We start from the raw sequence: 20,318 nt of genomic DNA on the forward strand, positions 1-20,318 counted from the left end.
CACGGACATTCATGAGGTGTCGTCCCCAAATCCAAAAGGGGTGAACCGAATGAACGGGGGACATTTTGATGGCCGACTCCAAAACTCCGGCCTGTCATTGTCAGGCTAAACTGCTGCCGACTGCTGGGGAGTACATTTTTGGCCAGCAATCCTGCCTAGGACCCCTTGTTGTCGTGCTATTTATGGCCAGCACACATATTCGAATGCCAGCTCCTCCTCGTAATTCTCCCGGCACTCTCTTTTCAAGGGAGCAGGTTGTGACTCCCTATTCTATCGATTTTCGAGGAAAGCTCCTTAAAGGGTGCCGTTCAACTTTGCGGAAGGTTGTAGAGATTGAAGATTTGGTGCTTAATACTGAGATTGCTTTTAGGTTGTGCTAGACCGATACCACAAAAAGGACATTCATGCGTTAACTTAGAAAACTAGAAAGGGACTTTAATATTGCTATACCGGATACTTAAAGAAGAATTTCAAGAATTTTTATGGTAACAAAATAAACTAATAAAAGAGTAATCCAGCTTAGCTCTTGAAATTCCTCAAAAATCCAAACCAGATCAACAACTAAACCATTTAAGTGTATGATTTTTAAGATCTCTAATCTTATGCAATGCCAATACGGTTAGGCATTCTCTTAGTGACCGAAAACAATAAAGCAATTAATCAAATTATATTTGACATGCCGGGAACACAAACAAACCGAATTGGCAAGCCCCGTTTCGAAGTCAGTTTGCAATATTTCAGCGAGCAGATTAACAGGCCTGAGGTCCTAAGACAAATTGTCCACCAGGGACACGTTCGCACACAGGAACAGTTTATTGTTTGCTTTTTTTTTTGCCGAAATTCTATTAACCTCAGAGTCAATAAGCGGCTTAGCCCGGATTTACCTGAAACCGATCGGTTTCGATTTGAAACTGAGAAGGAACCTAAAAACGAGCACGTTCGATATTCTCTGTACGAACGCCTGCGCAGCTGGCGAAAAAGTAAACCTCATTCGAAATGGCAAATTCAAAGGCAATTCACACTCGTTCGTCAATTACTGGAAGTTGACTTTAGGCGCGTACTAAGACAAAGGTGAAAATACCGGGGAAAACCTATCCGGAACTGTGCGGAAGTTCATCCGATTGCCTTTTATTAGACGGAAAACGTGCCAGATACAATGGTTTTCAATGATTTGGCGAAATTCGCAGAGTGTATATGCCATCCATTCTTCTGGTATTTGATCTACGATCCTAAGACTCATCCATGAATATCACGTAATACGGCGGCTGTTTTCTGAGCTGCCGCTAATGGCTCGTCTTGGTAATTATCGCCGGTATGCTAATGGCGTTTTAAACGGGCCCGCCTCCCCAAAAAGAGTTACCGATACCGATTGTTTGCCATTGCACTCGCTGCTAAAGCATGATTAATGTGGGTGCCCCATTAGAAGCGAGTCAACAATGGCAGTTCGGTAGTTGCAACAGTCAGTGCCCGGAGTCATTAGCCAGTCTCGATTCAGTGAGTCTGCGTATAATGTATAGTTTGGATTGTTTTCCATTCGTGTGACTGGTTGGTGGAGGAGTGAAGCCACTTTTTCGTTTAATAGCTATTTGCGGAGATACCGTCCATTGTAATGGAGTTATTTACTCAATGGAAGTTCAAATATTCGAGTATTCATTGTAGTATTTACAAAATTCGGTGATAGATAACAACGAGACAGATTTTTAGATTCATTTTTCTAGCGTTAGAAATGAATATATATCAATAGAATTGGATTAGGTTTAATATTATTCTTAGATTTACAAACTTTAAAGATTTACCAACAGGATAGCACTTTTTAAATTGTACTCCACTGGAAAAACTGTCCAACAATATATCACAACATTTTTAAATTTGGTATCTTACGCATAGTTGTTCATATACAATATTCCCTCGTTACTCAGGCTTCCATTTCCAGTTTTCATTTCTTACTTGTTGCATTCAGACTTTTGCCCTATTCATTCATAACACCTTGGAGGGCATACATAATTTAATGATATTTATTGTTATTGGCCAACTCCCCCGACTTCCTCACGCTCCGACTTCAACCTGCTTCGATTCCATTCATGGCCTGTACAATGTTTTCTACTCATATGCACACATGATTGACAGTTAATCAATCTTTCGGTTTTAGTTGGATTCTTTTCACACATTCCCTTATTCTTGGGTGACGGTTTCGCCCTCTCCTTTCGTTTCGGAAATTCATTTGTCTGCACCTTGTTGGCCAGAAATACTTTCGAGTTAATCCTTTTGACTTTGTTCGTTTGACGGATTGTCGTTTGACTGACTTCTCTTACCGAATTGACTGCATGCGAGGAGTGTCTAAAGTAGATTTCCGGTCTGTAATTGTTATGAGTCTTAAGTCAGAAGAATCAATTCTTAATTCCCTTGTAGGAGTTGGCTGATCGGATTTTTTTCATACAATCCTACAGAATTCTTCGTCTTTTTCGGACCTTAAAATTTTAGCTGGTTTACTAATCACCTGTTAACTTTCCATGCCGTAATATACACAAAGGCACAAAATTGCAGCCGCTTTATCCATAAAAGCCCTTAATTTGAAACCAAAACGAATTATTTTCCTTGCTTTTTATTTTTTATCAATTTGAAATAATTAAAATTACAATTTAATTTAAATACATTTTACATATAATTTACCGCAATAGTTTATCATCATGTTTTGCGCCTTTATCATCAATATTGTGAATATTGTTGCGCAATCTCAGTTAGCATAGTTAATAGTTAATAGTATATATATATTTTTAATTGTATGAACTAAAGTCGGTTTTAATGCACGAAATTACATTAAAGTTAAGGATTAGAAACTAAACATACAATATGTAATAAATTCAGTTTAATTTTTTTGCCAGTGCCTCAACTCCGTTCGATTTGCTTATTTAATAGTGGCGTTAATTAAGCTTCATGTTAGATGTTTTATTTAGAAAATTAACATAAATATTTACACAACTATTGAACAAAGTGGGGAAATAAGTAAGAGAGTTGGAGGGGAGAAATGAAGTCTTCAGAAGACGGTAAAGTGGCAAAACCTTAAAACTTGAACCCAAATCATTTAGCTGAAATTGTTTCTAGCTGCTGCTGCTTTTGTGGCTGCTTTTGCTGGGCTTTCTAGCTAATTAGCTGGCGCTGGCGCACTGAAATTTATTCTAAGTGCATTCCATTCCATTTCATTGCGAGTCCATGTCATTGCATAGTTTGTAAATTCGTTTTAATGACGATAATTATCCTGCTGCTGCTGCGAGGACCCAGAACTGTTGCTGCGACATCTCTTGTTCTGAGCCGGGGACTCCCCCATATCGAGACTTTCGTTATCGCTATCCATGGTCTCGCTGCAATCGCCATCGTTATCGCCGCCCATATCGTCCTGTTTCCTTTTGGCCGTGGCCATTTCCGCCGCATGCCGTTTGCGCCATTTGGTGCGACGATTCTGGAACCAGACCTGCAACAAAACCAAGAAATAACTACGCTTTAGTAAGGCGAAATAAAATTTAATTGATATATTCTTAGAGCTGACCCTAATCAAACGAGCTTCGTTAGAATTATTTCCCAGGTGATTTAAAAACTTAATTCAAAAACTCAAAATATTTAAAAATTTCATGATACATTATAATATTAAAATCGAATTTATTTTCCGAATGTTTTGATTATACGTTCATGTATATTTTCTCAGAAATTTAAAAAGATAAGAAACATGGAAGGATCTCTTGATTAGCGAATATTACGTTCTTAATATTAGCTGCTTAGCTGTGTTTCTATCTGCGTTTAAGTTTAAAACGAAAATCCTGTGCATGTGTAATTAGGCGAGTCACATTGTCAAAGTCATTAAGTCGCCATGAGGATGGGGGCAAACGACCCAGCAACAGCCCATAAGTCGCATCATCAACGCCGGTTAACCCTCAATTAAGACAATATTAAGCCCTGGACAGCCAAATGGCGAAATGTTGCCCGGCAGCAGCAGCAGCACCAACAGCACAGCAGCAACATCAACCGCAGCAGCAACAGCAGCAGCAGCAAAGGCAGCAACTGTTTTCAGCGGCAAAAACTATGCACAAACCATGACTAACGTCTTTGGCTGCGCTTCATTTTGCCGGCCTCGTTTGCCTCGCTCTGTGGCAACATATGTTGGCCAAAATCCTCCTCGACCTTCCCATCCACAGCGCCCATGGCTGTTTTAAAAGGGGATTCACATTCACCCATCCAAGTCCCAGGCACGTTTTCCAGCTTTCCGCTCTCTACCCCTCAGAAGGCATGGGCTTCAAATTCAAAATCGGCATAATTTCTACATTTGCCTGATGATGGAGCAGATTTTTGGTAGCTGTTTGCAGTTAGAATCATTATCAAAGCGTATAAATGGGCACTTAATGTAAGAGTCCACAGAAATTTGAAAATGATTTCGAAAGCAGAATAACACAGTTATCTAGAAAATTTAAAGATAATCTATGGAAATAAAATAACCAACATTTAATTATAATTTTACAACGCTAATTTTGCAAGACTTCTGTTTAGTTACGCCCTAAACAAGAGATCAACTTAATTATTCCGGACTGTCATAACCGTTTTGGTTAAGTGTTTGTTTGGCCCACACCCATGGCGAAATCAACGCGGAGCCAAACAGCCCAAAGGTGCAATTAAAGCAGATACAGGATAATTTACAACTTCATTTGCACATTTGTGTAATTATTATTTGCAACATTATGCGAAATAAAAATACGATTAATATTTTCCGTGTGTTACAAGCCGCAGGGAGAGTGCACAGACAGTATTTCCCAGTGTCTTGGTCCTCGGAAAAACAACAGACAGCCAGCAGCGGCAACAACAACATTAGTTGGCATCATTAAGGCTGCTTTTCATGGTCATTATTTTTTGGTAACATCTGTGTCCATGTTGCTACGGGATTTGCCACTGAGCCATGGGCCAAAAGGAAAATTGAGCTTGGGGCGAGTGGCTGGCTTCCTGGCATTTTCTCTTTTTTTTCCCCATCCCAACGCCACTCGATTTTCCACGTCTCTTTTTCCCATTTCATCATCATCATAACGACGGCGTATGCGTCATCTAGCACCCACTAAAGCATAGTTGATGTTGCAATGACAACAGATTGCTGACTATTAAAGAAATGCTTAGCTTGGTTTCGCAAAAATTTAGATATTTAAGCAAGTGTTCCAACCGAATCATAAATTTTTGGACCTACGTTTCGAGAACATTTTTTTAGAAAATAGACTGGTGAAAACTAAGAAGGAAAGTAAGTACGTACATAATTTGAACAGCTATTTCTAAAATTGACGGGGTTTAAGTTTGTTTATATACGCAGTAATATGTTTGTTTTTTTCCCCTCAAAGCTATTATATTTTTAAAGAAAAGTGAGGTTGTTGCAGTTGCCACTTATTGTTCGAATCCCAATCTGAAATTTCACAACTCTTGGCAACACTTTTATGGCCACCGTATCGGGAAGATACGGTCAAGAACTTAGAAGCCGCCTTTGCAGTTAAGGTTAGATAGCCAAGTTACTGATGCATAAAGATGGTCAAGGGACCCGAGCCATATTTATGACACCCAACATGTCAAAGTCAATCAAATATTGTGGCAATCAATTGGACTTGGTCACGTTACGCTTCGATATCGAATTGGGATTTATTTATTGCGGCAGGAGCAGCACCTCCAAACAAAAAAAAAAGGGAACGAAAAACCCAAACAGTGCTCAAACAAAAGGAAAACGTTATAAAACATATTCCATTTTGGCACCGCAGCGGGAGTCCCTGTTTCCTGGGCCATCCGTCAGGTGAGCCCTCAGATAAGGATAAAAAGTGTTATGTAAATTTCGTAGGAACGGACAGGATGTCAAAACCAAACCTTCGGAGTGTGGTGTGGTGTGCCCTCAAAGCGAAATATATGACTCTTTGGACAAATTGGAAATTTATTTGTTTACGCGTCCTGTTCGGGGGATACTTAAAAGTCATGAAAATTTACAACATGGCTGCGCACACCGATGGCCAATACAGTTGGCCTTTTTGGTAACATCGACATCTGACAAGTTGGCTCCTACCTCGTTCGACTTTTCAACTTTTTTTCTCCTATTGGTCCAGAGAATTTTTATTTATTTATTTTAGCCATTTCGAGTGTGTGTGTTTTGTAGTTCTGGCTCGTAAATTTCCGAATCTATATAGCCGGCTCGCCCTCGCTCTTTATATGGGGATCGCTTTCCGTATTTATGTGAGTTTGTGATTTATTTGATTTTGTATTTTGTAGCCATAAACTTGAAGCCAGCTCAGGGTTTGAGTCATAAAAGTGCATTTCGTTTTTGGTTGTTTTTTTTTTATTTTTGGGTTATTCGACTAATTGTTCAGTAAACCTAGAAATCGTCTTCATCACTTATGTAAATTCCTGGTCGTACCCATTCATTAACACACAATCAAATCCATTAGCCAGTCACAATAGAATTCTTCCTCATCACCAGAAAAAAACAAAATCAATTAGACATTATTCCCCATTTCTGTCATAAGTTTTTATGAACCGGCCCATTGTCGGCCTGTTGGACTGTCAGTTTTCGTCAGTGGCCCATTGTCATTGCCAAACTGTCACTTCTGACAGTCGCCTCGAATCGGATTTGGTCCATAAGCTTTCATTATTCCGGTGCTAATTATGCGTCCCGATCTTTGTCTCATCAAAAGTAACAGATCATAAATAGCCATTTTAGACCATAATAAATATTGTTGTCTTCTGTAGCCAATGACACTCAGACACATTCCTAAAGATATTCTTTTATGAATATTTATATTTTCCTATAAATTGATTTCTTGTATATAACTAATAGCAAGCCCCTGCTAAAAGCTTGTCATAAATTGTAAAGTTTGTATTGAAGGTTTTTAAACTTTAAATTATGTTCAACTAAATATTTAAAGGGGTATGTATGATCTCTGTAATATGGACTATTTTTCAAACCCTTTTATTTATACAATTAACGTTAAGTAGCTTGCTCGCAACATTTTATAATATCTGTGCTGCGTGCCATGTTTTAGCCAACATAAACATTTTCTTTATTAAGTAATTGCTCTAACACCCGTTTAATTAATTCCCCAAATTATCTTCAGCTTTAAGCCCATTACATCAAATGGCAGGTCCTCCGTTGCCTGTTTATACTGCTCTCTGCCATTATTCCTATCCACCTACTATTTGCAAAACAATCCCGACCAAAGTGTTTACATACATTGACTGAACAATCAGGACCAAAATGCCATTACATTTATGCAAAACAAGGAAGAAGAGCGGGCAAAAATCACGAAAAAGCTATAACAACAAAACATGCAATAATTTTATTGCTCGAAATGGACCTCCTAACTATGCCCCCAAACACATGGACTGTCATTAATAATGGCCACAGACGCTATAATTCATCAGAGGGGGGGCCCAGTTGGAGGGGGCGTGGCATCGGAAGTCTCCCGCTCATAAGAGCGTACAAAATGGCGACCATTTGCATTAAATGATTGCTAAAACGAAGGACGAAAGGAGTCGCTTTCTCTCGTTCGTCGTCTGTGTCCAAAAACGGTTTTAATTATGATAACAGCGCAATTATTCTTGTCAAGATCATTTGACCAACCTCCCACTGTCATACAAGTGCACTTGAAGAAAATAGCATATAATTCCTGACTAAAATTAAAATAAAGTTTTAAATAAGAATCACCCTCCAAATGCATAGAATTGTCGTATTAACAAAATACTAAGGTTGCAATCAAACTAGGTTCGAATACATAAACAACATAAGCTATAATTTAAAAATAAATAATATTAACTGCCCAAAGAATTTAGATTTGTAAAACCTCAGTATTTCAGCATCTATATTTGTAATATTCGTTGGAAACATAGCTTTTCTTTCAGTGCACTTGCCACTTTGCATTTTGTCTGTCTGTCATAATTTGGCTTGGTTTTTGGGGGCGGCTGTTGTCCAGCTTCTGCCTTTTTGTTTGTCAATTTGCATACTATCATCGTCATGGCTGTTTTTCATCTGGCTCTGGCTAACACACACTGGCACACATGCACGCACACTAATTGAATATGTATGAAGCTGGCAGGCTGCCCATCGTTGTCGTTGTCCCTTCTGCATTTTGTGCCATCCCGCCGGGTCCAGAATTTAATTTACACTCACCCAAAAGTCATGCAGTCATTTGGCATGTCTATCAGAGAGAGAGACGAGTTGAGACAGCGCGAAGGATAGCCGGGGGAAAAGCGGCGAGAAAATGGGGAAAATGCTGGGGCCAGAATCAACCCGAAATCCTGCAGTTTTCATCCATCTCCCTGTCCATTTGTACTCGTCATCAGCGCATTCTCTGCCCGCCGCTCCCTGTTCGTCCTGTTTAGTCCTTAGCACAAAATGACGCATATTTAGCTGCAGCTCAAGCCATCAATCCTGAATGTTCATCTATCTATCTCTATCTCCGTTCCCTCGCTTTCTCTGTCCCTGTCTGCCCTCTGTGCCTCATTCTTTGGCAATTAATCATTTTCCTCATCATAAACGTGATTTCTTTTCCACTTCTGATTGCACTCAGTTGTGTGGTGAGAAAAGGTATCGCTTTTGGTTTGGGGGCATTTGGAAGAGATGATGTCGAACAAATGGGGCAAACATGTCCCTCTGATTTAGTTATACATGGTGACAAATCTCTATATATTTGTTTTATTACAAAATATAATTTTTGTAGGTTGAAAATTAAATAATAAAAGACTAAATTGAACCATAATTCAGTATTAGGATTCAATTCAGTTATAGGAAAAATGCTTCTATATAAAAGAGTGTAGATTGGGTCCCTAAAAACTTCAAAAGGGTACTAACTTTTTTCAAAACCCCAACATTTTTGTCGTTTTTTAACCCACCGCAAACCAATTAACTTGCCTGGATTACAACTAATTCGGGAGTTACAAGGAAGCGCAACCGCAGATACAGATACGCGGCGAAAGATTCAAAATCCCGAACGACACGCGACGGGACCACGGACCATCGACCATGACACGTGCGTTTCCCTGTTTCGGATTACAACAAAAGTTGATGACAACAAATTTGACGACACAAAGGATTTATTTGTTGATAACATTTCCTTCTTTTTCGCCGTTGTATGGCCGGAAAAAAGGAAACTTTAAAATGGTGGAGGATAACACATTGCACTAAGCCTTTAATACGCGTTCCCCGAGGAACGAGAATGGGGACCATTGAAACCCATTGGCGCCATTTTGTATTTCCGAGGGTAAGGCCGAAAAATCCACGAGATTTGTCTTTCAATAAAAATGCAAATTTGTCAGAAAAGTCAGGGGCAAAACAAGCGAAGTTCTGCTTACTCCTGTTCACCTTTTGCGGAGTCAGTTTTCTATTTATATTTGGTTTGAGTCCGGGTTGATTGCCCCTTCCGCCATTTTTATGAGTTTTTAATTTGCATTTGCCAAAAAGCCTGCGTCCCGAATTTTGGTGGTTCTTTAGGGGTTTCCCGTTCATGTTTGCTTACCTTAACCTGCGACTCGGACATTCCTAAGGCGTAAGCGAGCTTGGCACGCTCTGGTCCGGCCAGATACTTGGTTTGCTCGAATGTCTTCTCCAAGGCGAAGATCTGCTGACCACTGAATGTTGGGCGGGTGTGTTTCTTTTTGCCATCCTTGTCGTTCGATGGGTGATGCTGATGCGATTGAGACAGATTGGCGGACACTGGAAGGCGGAAAAATTCATATATTCATAAATACATTAATAAATCATATAAATATTTGTTAGGGTGCACGAAAGCTCAGCTCATTAGCTCTAATTTTCCCGTCATACCAAACTTGGTCATTAAATATCTCGGCTCTTTCTATACTGTCTCGAAACTTTTCGAATTGCAGGAGTTGAAACACTTTGAGCACCTTGTTTACAAGCATTTCTCGAAATTTAAACATTACATCTCCCCCAAAAATTGTTTTAATGAATTGTTAAATAATGCCGTAAAGACGGGGACAAAGTTGTTTAGCGCATCGTGGGGTGGTTGTAAAACGGTTTCCTTTTTGCGGCAGAAAAGTTTTATGACATTTATTAATTGTTTACGAGGCGACAGCTGCTAATTTGAGATGAAACTTTTGGGACAAAGGCACTGCAAAAGGTGTTTAGGGGTTGTCAACTAATATTAAATGATTTTGGAACTCAATTTTGGAACATTTAGCAGCAAATATTCCGATTTGAACAATGATGAATAAGAAAGTAAATGATATTTAGTCAAAAAATAATGTTTTGCCTATACAGCATTTGTTTACTATAACAAATTTCTGCAGCCGTTTGATAATTTCACACTAATTACAATTTGGCAAGAAAATGAATGTGCAGACTGAAAAAATCCCTATGCACACGTTTGCCCAATTAACAAACCCAAATTGACCACAGCAATTTATGGTACAAGGAGCCCGAGGACGAAAACTTTTGCCGCCGAGGGTCGTCGGAGCCTTCATTAAAATCAATTAGCAAAAGCGACGACGACGACAGCAAGAGGCCAATAAAAGCGAGCCAAGTGGTCCAAAACAGAACGCCCATTCGACGGCCACGCCCCCTCAGCAAAGGGGGATTGTCAGGGTCGTAGGCGGGGGGATTCGCCAGGGGGCGCTACGTGCCCTGTTGGCTCGTAAAGTCAGTCAAGTGGACATGGAGGGTGGTCATAAAATTAAACGGTAGCTGTGGGAATGGCAAAAAGTGGAGTGGGTGGAGGTCGAGATGGTGGTGGTTGTGGGTGTGTGTGTGCTTTCAATTAATGTCACCCCATTATTAAATGATCCCTAATTATGTGAAATGATTTAACTAAATATGCACAACGCAGAACCCAAAAGGGGACATCCGGTGGAAGGGCAGATGGGGTTTGGTAAAAGGTAAAGCCACAGACAGCCGCTGTCCTCGAAAGGGTGGTCCCTTTTTCGGTCTACATTGGGTTGAAACTCTGTGTCCCTTTATGATACTTTGGTGCCATTTGCGCAGAATTATTAATTTAAATGGTTATTTCTAACAGCTTTCATATAGATAAGGATATTTTTTTATTCGGGTGAAGCCCGGGCACTATGCAAAATTACATGTGATGGGAGGATGTGTTTTGTATTACAGAAAGGCATTGCAATTAAACGGCATGCTTTGAATTGATCTAATTAAGGACATAAAAGGTAGAAAATAGATAGTAAACGTGATGGTACATACAAGTTTATAAAACTATTAAAGCGATTCATTCTATAAATATTCTTCGATTTATCTGATAAAAGTTTGTACAATATATATTTAACAATTTAATGACATTATAAACTTGAAGCCAAGCCAATACCTAACACTTTCCATTTCAATTCAATCTCAGCTGCCACTTCTGTGCCATTTGGCTGCCATGTTCGAGTTATGAAAACAAAATGCCTTGCCAAATAAAAATGTGTGTGGCATTAAATTTATACGATTTTTTGTCTTTTTTTTTCGCAGACAATTCTGGAGCTTAACAAGACTTGTCAATAAAGGGGGATAGGTTGTTCGAGGGTATCTCCCGCGGACTTTCGCTTTGGATGGGGATTCGCCATGTAACAAGCGTAATCCCTTGCAAGAAAAATTGTAGCAGTGATAATTTTTTTATTCTCTTTCGGTATAGCTATCCCGTTTTGCCCCCTTCCCTCCGTCTCTTTCGCACTGCCTCGGTTCCTTGGCGGTTGGCAGCTGCGTCCTGCAAGGACCCTCATAAATAACCGACAAATATGAAGCGTTTATTTGCTCATGTCACGGCCCTCAAACGCAATGCAATGAAATGGAAATGGTCCGCCCCTGCTGCCTGTTGTTTTTTCTTTTTTTCTGACCCCTCCGCACGCCCCTGTGTCCTTCGATTGAGGCACTGGTAGTTGTCTATAATCGCATAAGTCACCCTGTTGGCATCGCTGCATTTGCACTTTTTCCTCCCAACACTCGAATTCCTTTCTCATTCTATACCTTTTTTTTTGCTTTTCCTTACTGCCAATATTTTTTACGGCGTTAATATTTTTTGGTCATTCTTTTGGTGGGGTGGCAAGTAAATTCTAGGTGGGCGTGTGCTATTTTGTGTAAATGTTTCCCTTATTGAAAATATTAAAATGCCATTTATTATCGGGTCTGATGGTGCCATAACCGAGGAAAGGCGGGATAATTTGATTTGAGGATGGAATGACTTTAGCGAGACAATCGTTAACACCAAATGTTGATAGACTAGGGATTATCTTTTGATATCACCACTGACGTACGTCTGCTAAGTTTTCAATTGAGGAAATGTATCAAGTACTAATGATAATTGACAATAGAAAATAATAGCCTGGGTTATATAGTTTTAAAGATATATACTTAAAAGTGTTCCTAAATTTTCTAAAAAGAAAATTCCCCTATACATTTCTCTTGCTGAATTGCTAACCATTTGAAGTAAGTGTCCTTATTATAAATCCCCGTCCACGCAACCTAGATCATTTCCCCGCTCTTCTCACGTCGATGTAACAATCTTGTAAAATGTTAATGCCAATCTGGTTGTTGAGCAGTAAAATCTTTGCACACACCGGTTGGGGCGGATAATCCGCACCTTTTTTATATACCCCTTGTAGTATGCGATTTTATATATATATATATGTATATGTAAGAGGCATGGTCGGTTGCCTCATTAAGTGCCACTGCTGCCATCCCTGTCTTTCCCTTGTGTCTTGTGCGGTGTTTTATGGCCTGTTTTATGCCCGATTATATGCTTAAAGCACAAGTTTTTCATGGAGCTAAGGGGGGAGTGGGGAAATTCCGGGGGATGACACAGAAAATGCCACTTGAATTTTAATTAAACGCAACAGCTAGACAGGCTAGTGCCGTCTCTTTCTGCTGTCTTCATTAAGCTTAATGAATTGTGTCAAACGCAGACTGCGGTTTCAGTTGCCGTCCTCTTCTGAATTTACGATTCTTTTCCTCTCGTCCTGTATTTACTTTTTATGCCAAAGTTAATTATTTAATTAGCACAATGCGGTTACACGCTTTATTTTCATTTCGCTTTTAATGAATAAAAGTCAGCACTGCAGTGCACTGGAGGAAATGGTAAAGGGTGAAGTGAGTTTGTGTTTGGTAAGAAATAGGGGCTACACTTTAATAATATATATTTGCGTGCATTATCCGTTCCTCAGTAAAGTCAGTAGTTTGATTGTCCCACATTATTAACCCGTTGTATCTGCGCAGCGATAACTAACCTACCACATACGATATGATAAGTCAACCAAACAATTTCCATGCACACTATCAACTATAATGCAAACCCCACTTAATCCATTTCAATCATATTAAATAAAATTCCGCAATGAACTAGTATAAATGGAAAGCCAATAAATTTCCATTAATGAATTGCACGGCAAATATTGATAATGAACAATACAAATAATCGCGTTGATAACCATAAACAGGTGGAATGCTACCAAATGAAATAAAAAAAATTGCAGGCTTAATCAAAGAGTAAATAATGCCACCTAAAAGCTAATCAAATGAAATTGCATTATTAATAACAAATAAAATGTGTTGAAAAATATAACAAAAAATCATAGCATACTTCTGAGGGCAGGAGAACAAATTCAAATGAGCTTGTGTGTGTTGCCGTTTCATGTGCACACGCACACACACACACACACACACACGGGAGAAAGCTTTCTCCCTTGTTAACATGACAGCCTACAAGCACATAAACACAAATACATACTAATATGTGTGTTGGGCTGCTCCATTTCGGGATAAAAAGGAAGAACATCGGAGCGAAGCTAAACAAGCCACCCCCCATTGTTTCAGCTAGATAATAATGTGGCAACATATTCTCGCAGCGTCTGTGTCTGCCTTTATCTTCCTATATACATTATATATGTATATATACATACACACACAGGCAGTCTGCTTAAACATTTTGTTTTCGACTAACGAAAGTTTTTTCCGTCTGGAATCACCAGCTGTCGCATCTTTTCTGCCATAAATACGTATATACACAGATAAATAAAAAATGGATATAAGAAATGGTTGTATGTTTATGTAAATAGGGGAAATATGAGAATGTTAAACGTGGCCAAAGTTAACCAAAACAAAAATGTGGACATTGATGTGGAAACAATGAGCCAAAGCAACTGACAATTGAAACATGTTTTTCAAATTCAATTTTATTTTATGACTTGCTGGATTTGACTCAAATTTTCAAATATAAATATATTGATTTTTGTATGGTAAGAAGAGACGAATGAATAACAAGGTTGTAGCTTTAAGACTTTAAGAAAATTTAGACATGACTAGTAGATATTAAGAATTTTAGTTGAATTATTTATTATCTTTTATATATGTTAGTATCCGTTTATGTTTTTATTTAACTATTTTTAATAATCGACAGTTTTCTGTCGACTTTATCCAGTCTCCTTGTCCAATCCAGCTACCCAACCATTCGCTGCTCTGTTTAGCAAATCAATTAAATCAATATTTGCTTAATGTTGCCCACAGAGCTACCAAAAGCGTGAAAATTCCACGGCACCTAACGACACACTTCAGAAATCAAATCGAACACAAGCCAAACATAAACATAGAGTCTGTGCCACGAATCTGTATGTGCCCCTTGCCACGATCGCATGAATGCAAGAAAATTGTGAACGATTTCCGAGTTGTGGGCCAAGACTTTAGTGCACAGTCATGGCCGCAATTAAAAGGCGAACAGCAGCAGCAGCAGTAGCCCACAGCACTAAATCAAATCAATTGCCAATGCGAACCCGATGACGATAGTGATAATGACGAGGAAGAGGGGCCTTTAAACAAATAAACAATTGGATGTGTTGGAAAAGGAAAACGAGTTTCGAGCTGGTGGCACATTACTTAATGAGCTTAGCGATGCCTATAAATAGATGTAATAATGAAGTAACCAGATCAGAAATCAGAAATCGGTTGCTCGCTCGCTCAGTAAATTAATTTTTCATATGGCCAAGAAGGGTGGATTGGCATACCATGTCCCATCCCGGCATCATCATCGCCATCATTATCGACTTTTGTGTGGAGTCATTCCGAAAGAGAGCTCTCGGAGCCCGCTGATCGTGTTAAAGTGGTTCCTCAACACTTATTAATGAGTCGGACAATGCAACTTGCCCCCGTTGTAAGCCACATTGGTAATCACTTGAGAAGCCCATCGCCTGATCACCGTGATCATTAGTTGGGCATTCGCTGCGCTTTGTTAACGGTTTCCCCGGGTCCCCAGATCGCCAGCTCCGCAGATCCCCCCATCCAATCCAATCCGATTCGATGCCCGCCTCCCGAACAGGAAGTGAAAATCGCAACGAGGTGTGCCCGCCGCTTACAATCGATACCAAATTACGCGCCCGATTCACCGATCAATCGCAAATTAATGATTGTTTGCTAACAAGCTGCAATCTACTTACTCGTGTTGGAGAGCCGTTCGCGCCACGCGATGGGATTGGCCACCAGTCCCTGTAATCCTGGCCAGTACAGGTGCGTGCGGTCCACTATGTGTCCGGCGTGGGTCTTCAGTGGCGCCCCTTGGCTCTGCGATAGATACTGGGCCATTCCCGCTGCTGCGGCGGCGATCGAGAAGCGGGGAATGCCAGCTGGGGGTAAATAAATGGATGGGAACACAATGATTAGTAATGGGTGTGCCAGGACTATCGAAGAAATTCAAGTCCATGTATTTCATTTTTAAAACAAGGAATAAAATGAATTTTAAAGATAATAATTTTAATTAAAAAAAGTTTTCCTTACTTTTAAGTTATCAATATATAAAATAGTTTCTTAAAGCAACAATTTACATAGTTAAGCGCAATTAGCTTCTGCAAACTTTAAACCTTTTAATGGTAGTTCGCATATTAATATAAATAATGTTATCCCTGATGTAATATTTTTCTATAAGTTCAAAATACTTTGTAGTGAATTTCATAATCATTTTAATAAGCCCACCCCATTAACTAATCCTCTCAAAAGTTTATTTCCCTTTCATGAGAATTTCGCGCAATTTGTTCTCAACCAGCCAATTTTTTCTGCCCACTCATGGCGAACTCAAACACACAATACGGAATTTGTTCGAATTAATTAAAGGCCATTAAATAATTTGTCAAAGAATGAGTTACGTTTCTGGTGACCGAATCGTTTAAAGAAAAAACCAAATAAACGTATCAAATCACATAAACGCCCTCGTTAAAAATAATTAAAAATGTTATGGCAAATTGTCAGCACCCTGTCAACCGCGCCCCCTCTTTCAAACCACTGTCATGTCACACAATTGGTCTACATTTGAGTGAAAAATTACAAAAAATGCGACGCAGAGTGGCTGAAAAACCAAATCATTTTAGTGAAACGACAGCGTCACAGATTCAGATCCCCTCCCCCATTTATTTCCCATATAGACCACGTTTTTCGTGTGTCATTTTGATTTAATTACAAACAATTTGACAACTAATTGCTGCAATTTTTAACGTTAAAACGCGTATCTCATTACGTTTTGTGGTAATTTTGCAATTGGATATTATAACCATTTTGGGTTTCATAGAAAACGGTGTGCTCAATATCCAAAATTGCCCTGATTAGGTAAAGGGACCAGGGGGCGTAATGACAGGGGGTTGTGGGCTGGGGTATGGCTTTTATTGAATCATGGAATCATATGGAATCATGCCAAACCGGATTCGTAAACAAAACAACAATTTTCGGTCGTTTTTGTTCGACGGGATTGCCTTTTTATTTTTCTGTTTGGTTTGCGAAACGAGTTTTTGAAGCATTTAAAATATATCGCTTTTTTTTCTTTGGCTGTGTGTGAGTTCGGTGCATACATAATATCTATTGATTCGTGTCTGATATATATGTACAAATATTTCAGTGTTGCATAATGACTAGGTGCATTGAATTGTGAGACACAATTGTAGTTAAACAGGTAGCCTACTATCAATTCATTTTTATTGTGCAATTAAGTTTAATACAAATGATTTCAAATTAGAGCAAAGTTCTTCAGCAAATTTAACAAACATCTTTAAGAAGTTCAAAACTTATTAAAAGTCCCCAAATCATGGCCATATATATCTTCTTCCTTAAAGTAATTGTTATAAAAAAACAAGCTATAATATATAATAAAGCTACCCAACCCATATTGAACCCATTCCTTTACTCACCTCCTGTTAAAGCACTTAGACCCGCCGATGTCACTGGCGGCGGTTTGGAGAGGATGGTATCGATGCCGTGCGGATTGGGTGCACCCTGGCTGTTGGTGTTCGTGGCCGTGGTGGAGGAAGACGATGAGCTGCCACCGGATCCGCGATCACTGATCAAATGCGAATTCGGGCTGTGGCTGTAGGACAAGCCATTGGCCGACGCCGACGATCCACCGACTCCTTGACCCTTCATTTCCGTGGTCATCGAGTGAAGAGCGGCCAACGGGGGACCGAGAAAACTCAGTGGGAGCTTGTGATCCATGTGGTTATTGTTGTTGTGACCTCCGGGGTTTCCGCCATGGTTGGCATTGTGCAACGCCAGTGGGTTCACTCCATGATGGTGCTGGAACTTTGCCCTCTGGCTGCTGAGATTCTCGGGACTGTAGTCGTTCTGACCCTGCGGCGGTGGACTGGCGGATTCGCTGGTCTGGCATGGATCCTCCGCTCCGCTGCTCCTCTGGCTCAAGGCATACGACTTGGCGCTGTCCACACCTGGACTGGAATTGTGTTCGTACCGCGGAGATGGCGAGGAGTCAGAATGGAGTCTGGAGGAGGCGGGTGGCGGTGTCGTCGATGGAGAGTCCGAATCTTTGAGACCTCCGCCATGTGCCGCCTTAAGCAACATTAGCGGGCTGCTGTTGTTGTTGTTACTGCTATTATTGTTATTATTATTGTTGTTGTTGGCATAAACGGCCGCTGCCGCCGCTGCACTGTGGTAATCGGCCAACTGTTGTTGGTAGTCCGCTGCCGCCATCGCATGTGCATGAACATCCGCGAAGCCATTGCTCATGGCCGCCGCCAAATGATGACGTTGCGCCGCCGACGGGGGACTTCCCTGGGCGGCGGCCGCAAAACTATGATGGCGCATATACGGATTTATTAGATCCATCTCGGGCGCTTCGTGACCGTAGTCCAGGCACTCCGGGTGCTGCTGCGGTGGTGCGCGGTAAAATGCCGGCGGAAGGGCCAAGTTGAAGGCGGAATTGGCGGACAGCTGGAAGCTCTGGGCCAGCTGCTTGGCCGCCACCTTGGCGTCGGGCGGTGGGGGCGTGGGCGAGGGATTGCTGCTGCCACCCGCCGGCGTAATGCTCAGGAATGGACTACCCAGCTTGGGATCTGTCTACGGATAGGTATTCACACGGAGAAGATCGAATCGTAACGATCTTGGCTTTTCAGTTTGGTTATAAGTATTAGTTAAGGAATAGCAGATTCTTGTTCAAATATTTTTGAAATCTTTTGTTATTTCTTAGACAAATTTCTATAACGTTTTAGAAATTCTAAAGTTAAGACCAAAAAATTTTTTAAGGGGATATCCTGCTTTATGGTTATAAAACTTATTGAGTTCCTTAATACTTTTTTGAAAATTTTGTTTAACTACGTATTTTGCTTGAATTGTTTTCAATTATAATGTCAGCACTTTATTTTCCGATGTACATAGTATTTGTATTTATATAGGGTTTTTAATATTATCCGAACACGATACGATACACGATATTCGAGATCATATGATCTAGAATCCTTTTTAGCACAAGCACGAAACCGAAACGGTGAAGCACGAAAATGTTAACTGTTCAAATCGTTCTTAGATTTTAAGAAACTACACTTGGCATAATCGATTTGAACGAGATCAGGCTATATATTGGTAACTCCGTGGCCGGGAAATATCGAAGTGAATGAAGACCCGCGCGTGTCCGCTTGTTTAGGCCTACGACTAACGAATGATTTCGAAATTGACTCGACTGGCCCTCAGTCGCACAATCTCAGTTTCAATTTCAGTTTCGGTTTTTGGTTGGGGTACGGCTTTCAACCCTCCGCATTCCGGTTCCACTTCCACTCGCAGCATCATCTTTAGAGCGTGCGAGTAGGAGAGTCGTATACGGTTGCCCTGCTCTCCCATATCGATGTGTCTCTTTCTCGCCCACAAGAGCGTTCCACAATCAGTGTAAACATGAAATGCAGACTGGAACGCAGTGGCATTGGCACAAAACGAATGGGAATTTTATTATGTACATCATTAAAATCAACTATTTCGGATTCGGATTGGAGCCTGGGACTGAAACGGGAACTTATCCTGGCACTCTTGGTGTCCTTTGTCTCTCTTGCACCTCCTTCTGTCCCATTCTGGCCCACTGTTTCCTTGTGGCTGAGTGCATTTTCATGGCTTTTTCCCTGGGTCGCTGGATTGTGGGTGGCCTTTTTGTCGACTGCGAATTCCGTTTATTTGTTTAAAAAGCTATAAATATTGAGACGAAGCTGGCAGCTTTTTTCGTTGGCCTTATTCATTTAAATAATTAAAAATTGCGCTGGCGATAAATGAGAGCTATAAATGTAAACGAGAAACTATTGGTTAAAGTAGAAGCATTTCAACACTTTTTTTAAAAATGTTTGAATGAACAAGTTGTCGTAATATAATAAGAAATTCTAGAGTTAAGTAATGTAATATAAATTTGTAAAAATGCTTATAATTCGCAAATTGTAAAGCATAAACCTGTATATAAAGTTTCATTTTTTAGATACTTTAAATTTTAAGGACTTTTTAAACATGTACCCCAAGACTGATCTTTCTAGATTATCTTATAAATTAATTTCAGAAATGTAAGTACTAGCAGAGCATACCAACATATACATATATCACGTTTCGTCCCACTCACACTTTCATCACCGAACTGAATTAATACGCTAATTAACATTTTAATATTATTATGTGCCCGTCGGTGGGCCGGTGGATTGTTAACCCACCGACGGCCAACGAATTATATTTATGTTTATCTATATAAAAATACCGCTGTTGCTGGTGTTACACACACACACACTTACTCTGACAGGCAGACGGAAGGTCCACATACAAATACAAAAATGCGCTTCATTTAATAATAAACTACACACAATTTTAATTTACTCAGACAAAACGGTGAGATCTCATAGGAATGAAATGGGATGTGGAATAGAGGGCAAGGCCACGCCCACTAAAATGAGAAAGGGAGAGAGAACTTGGACCGCCATTGTGAATGTGAATGAATGTGAGTGAAAACAGAGAACTGCAGCCCGCCACTCGCACTCTACGTCCACCCGATAAACACTCGGTACTCTAGGCACCCCGTTTTTTTTGACACCCTACTTGC

At 40.1% G+C, this 20,318-nt stretch overlaps 1 protein-coding gene across 1 annotated transcript; it reads right to left on the bottom strand.

Moving 5' to 3' along the window:
* Positions 1-2,637: 2,637 nt before the first annotated feature.
* LOC6738045 (homeobox protein abdominal-A) lies at positions 2,638-18,968 on the bottom strand. The gene is made up of 4 exons (XM_002084824.4): positions 17,158-18,968; positions 15,424-15,609; positions 9,513-9,709; positions 2,638-3,469 (listed from the first exon to the last, which is right to left on the bottom strand). Exons 1-4 carry the CDS (start codon positions 18,083-18,085, stop codon positions 3,239-3,241), a joined length of 1,542 nt encoding a protein of 513 aa, XP_002084860.2. The 5' UTR covers positions 18,086-18,968; the 3' UTR covers positions 2,638-3,238.
* Between the last annotated feature and the right edge of the window lie 1,350 nt (positions 18,969-20,318).

This window comes from Drosophila simulans, chromosome 3L, assembly GCF_016746395.2.
Source record: "Drosophila simulans strain w501 chromosome 3L, Prin_Dsim_3.1, whole genome shotgun sequence".
In the NCBI taxonomy this organism is placed as follows: Eukaryota; Metazoa; Arthropoda; class Insecta; order Diptera; family Drosophilidae; genus Drosophila; species Drosophila simulans.

What these genes read in the sequence shown, in the direction of transcription:
- LOC6738045 (XM_002084824.4), bottom strand. Translation starts at nt 18,085, where the DNA reads ATGGATCTAATAAATCCGTATATGCGCCATCATAGTTTTGCGGCCGCC. An exon ending in TCTAAGTGCTTTAACAGGAG is followed by an intron (nt 15,610 to 17,157) that starts GTGAGTAAAGGA and finishes ATTTACCCCCAG; the next exon opens with CTGGCATTCCCCGCTTCTCG. An exon ending in TGTCCGAGTCGCAGGTTAAG is followed by an intron (nt 3,470 to 9,512) that starts GTAAGCAAACAT and finishes GTTTTGTTGCAG; the next exon opens with GTCTGGTTCCAGAATCGTCG.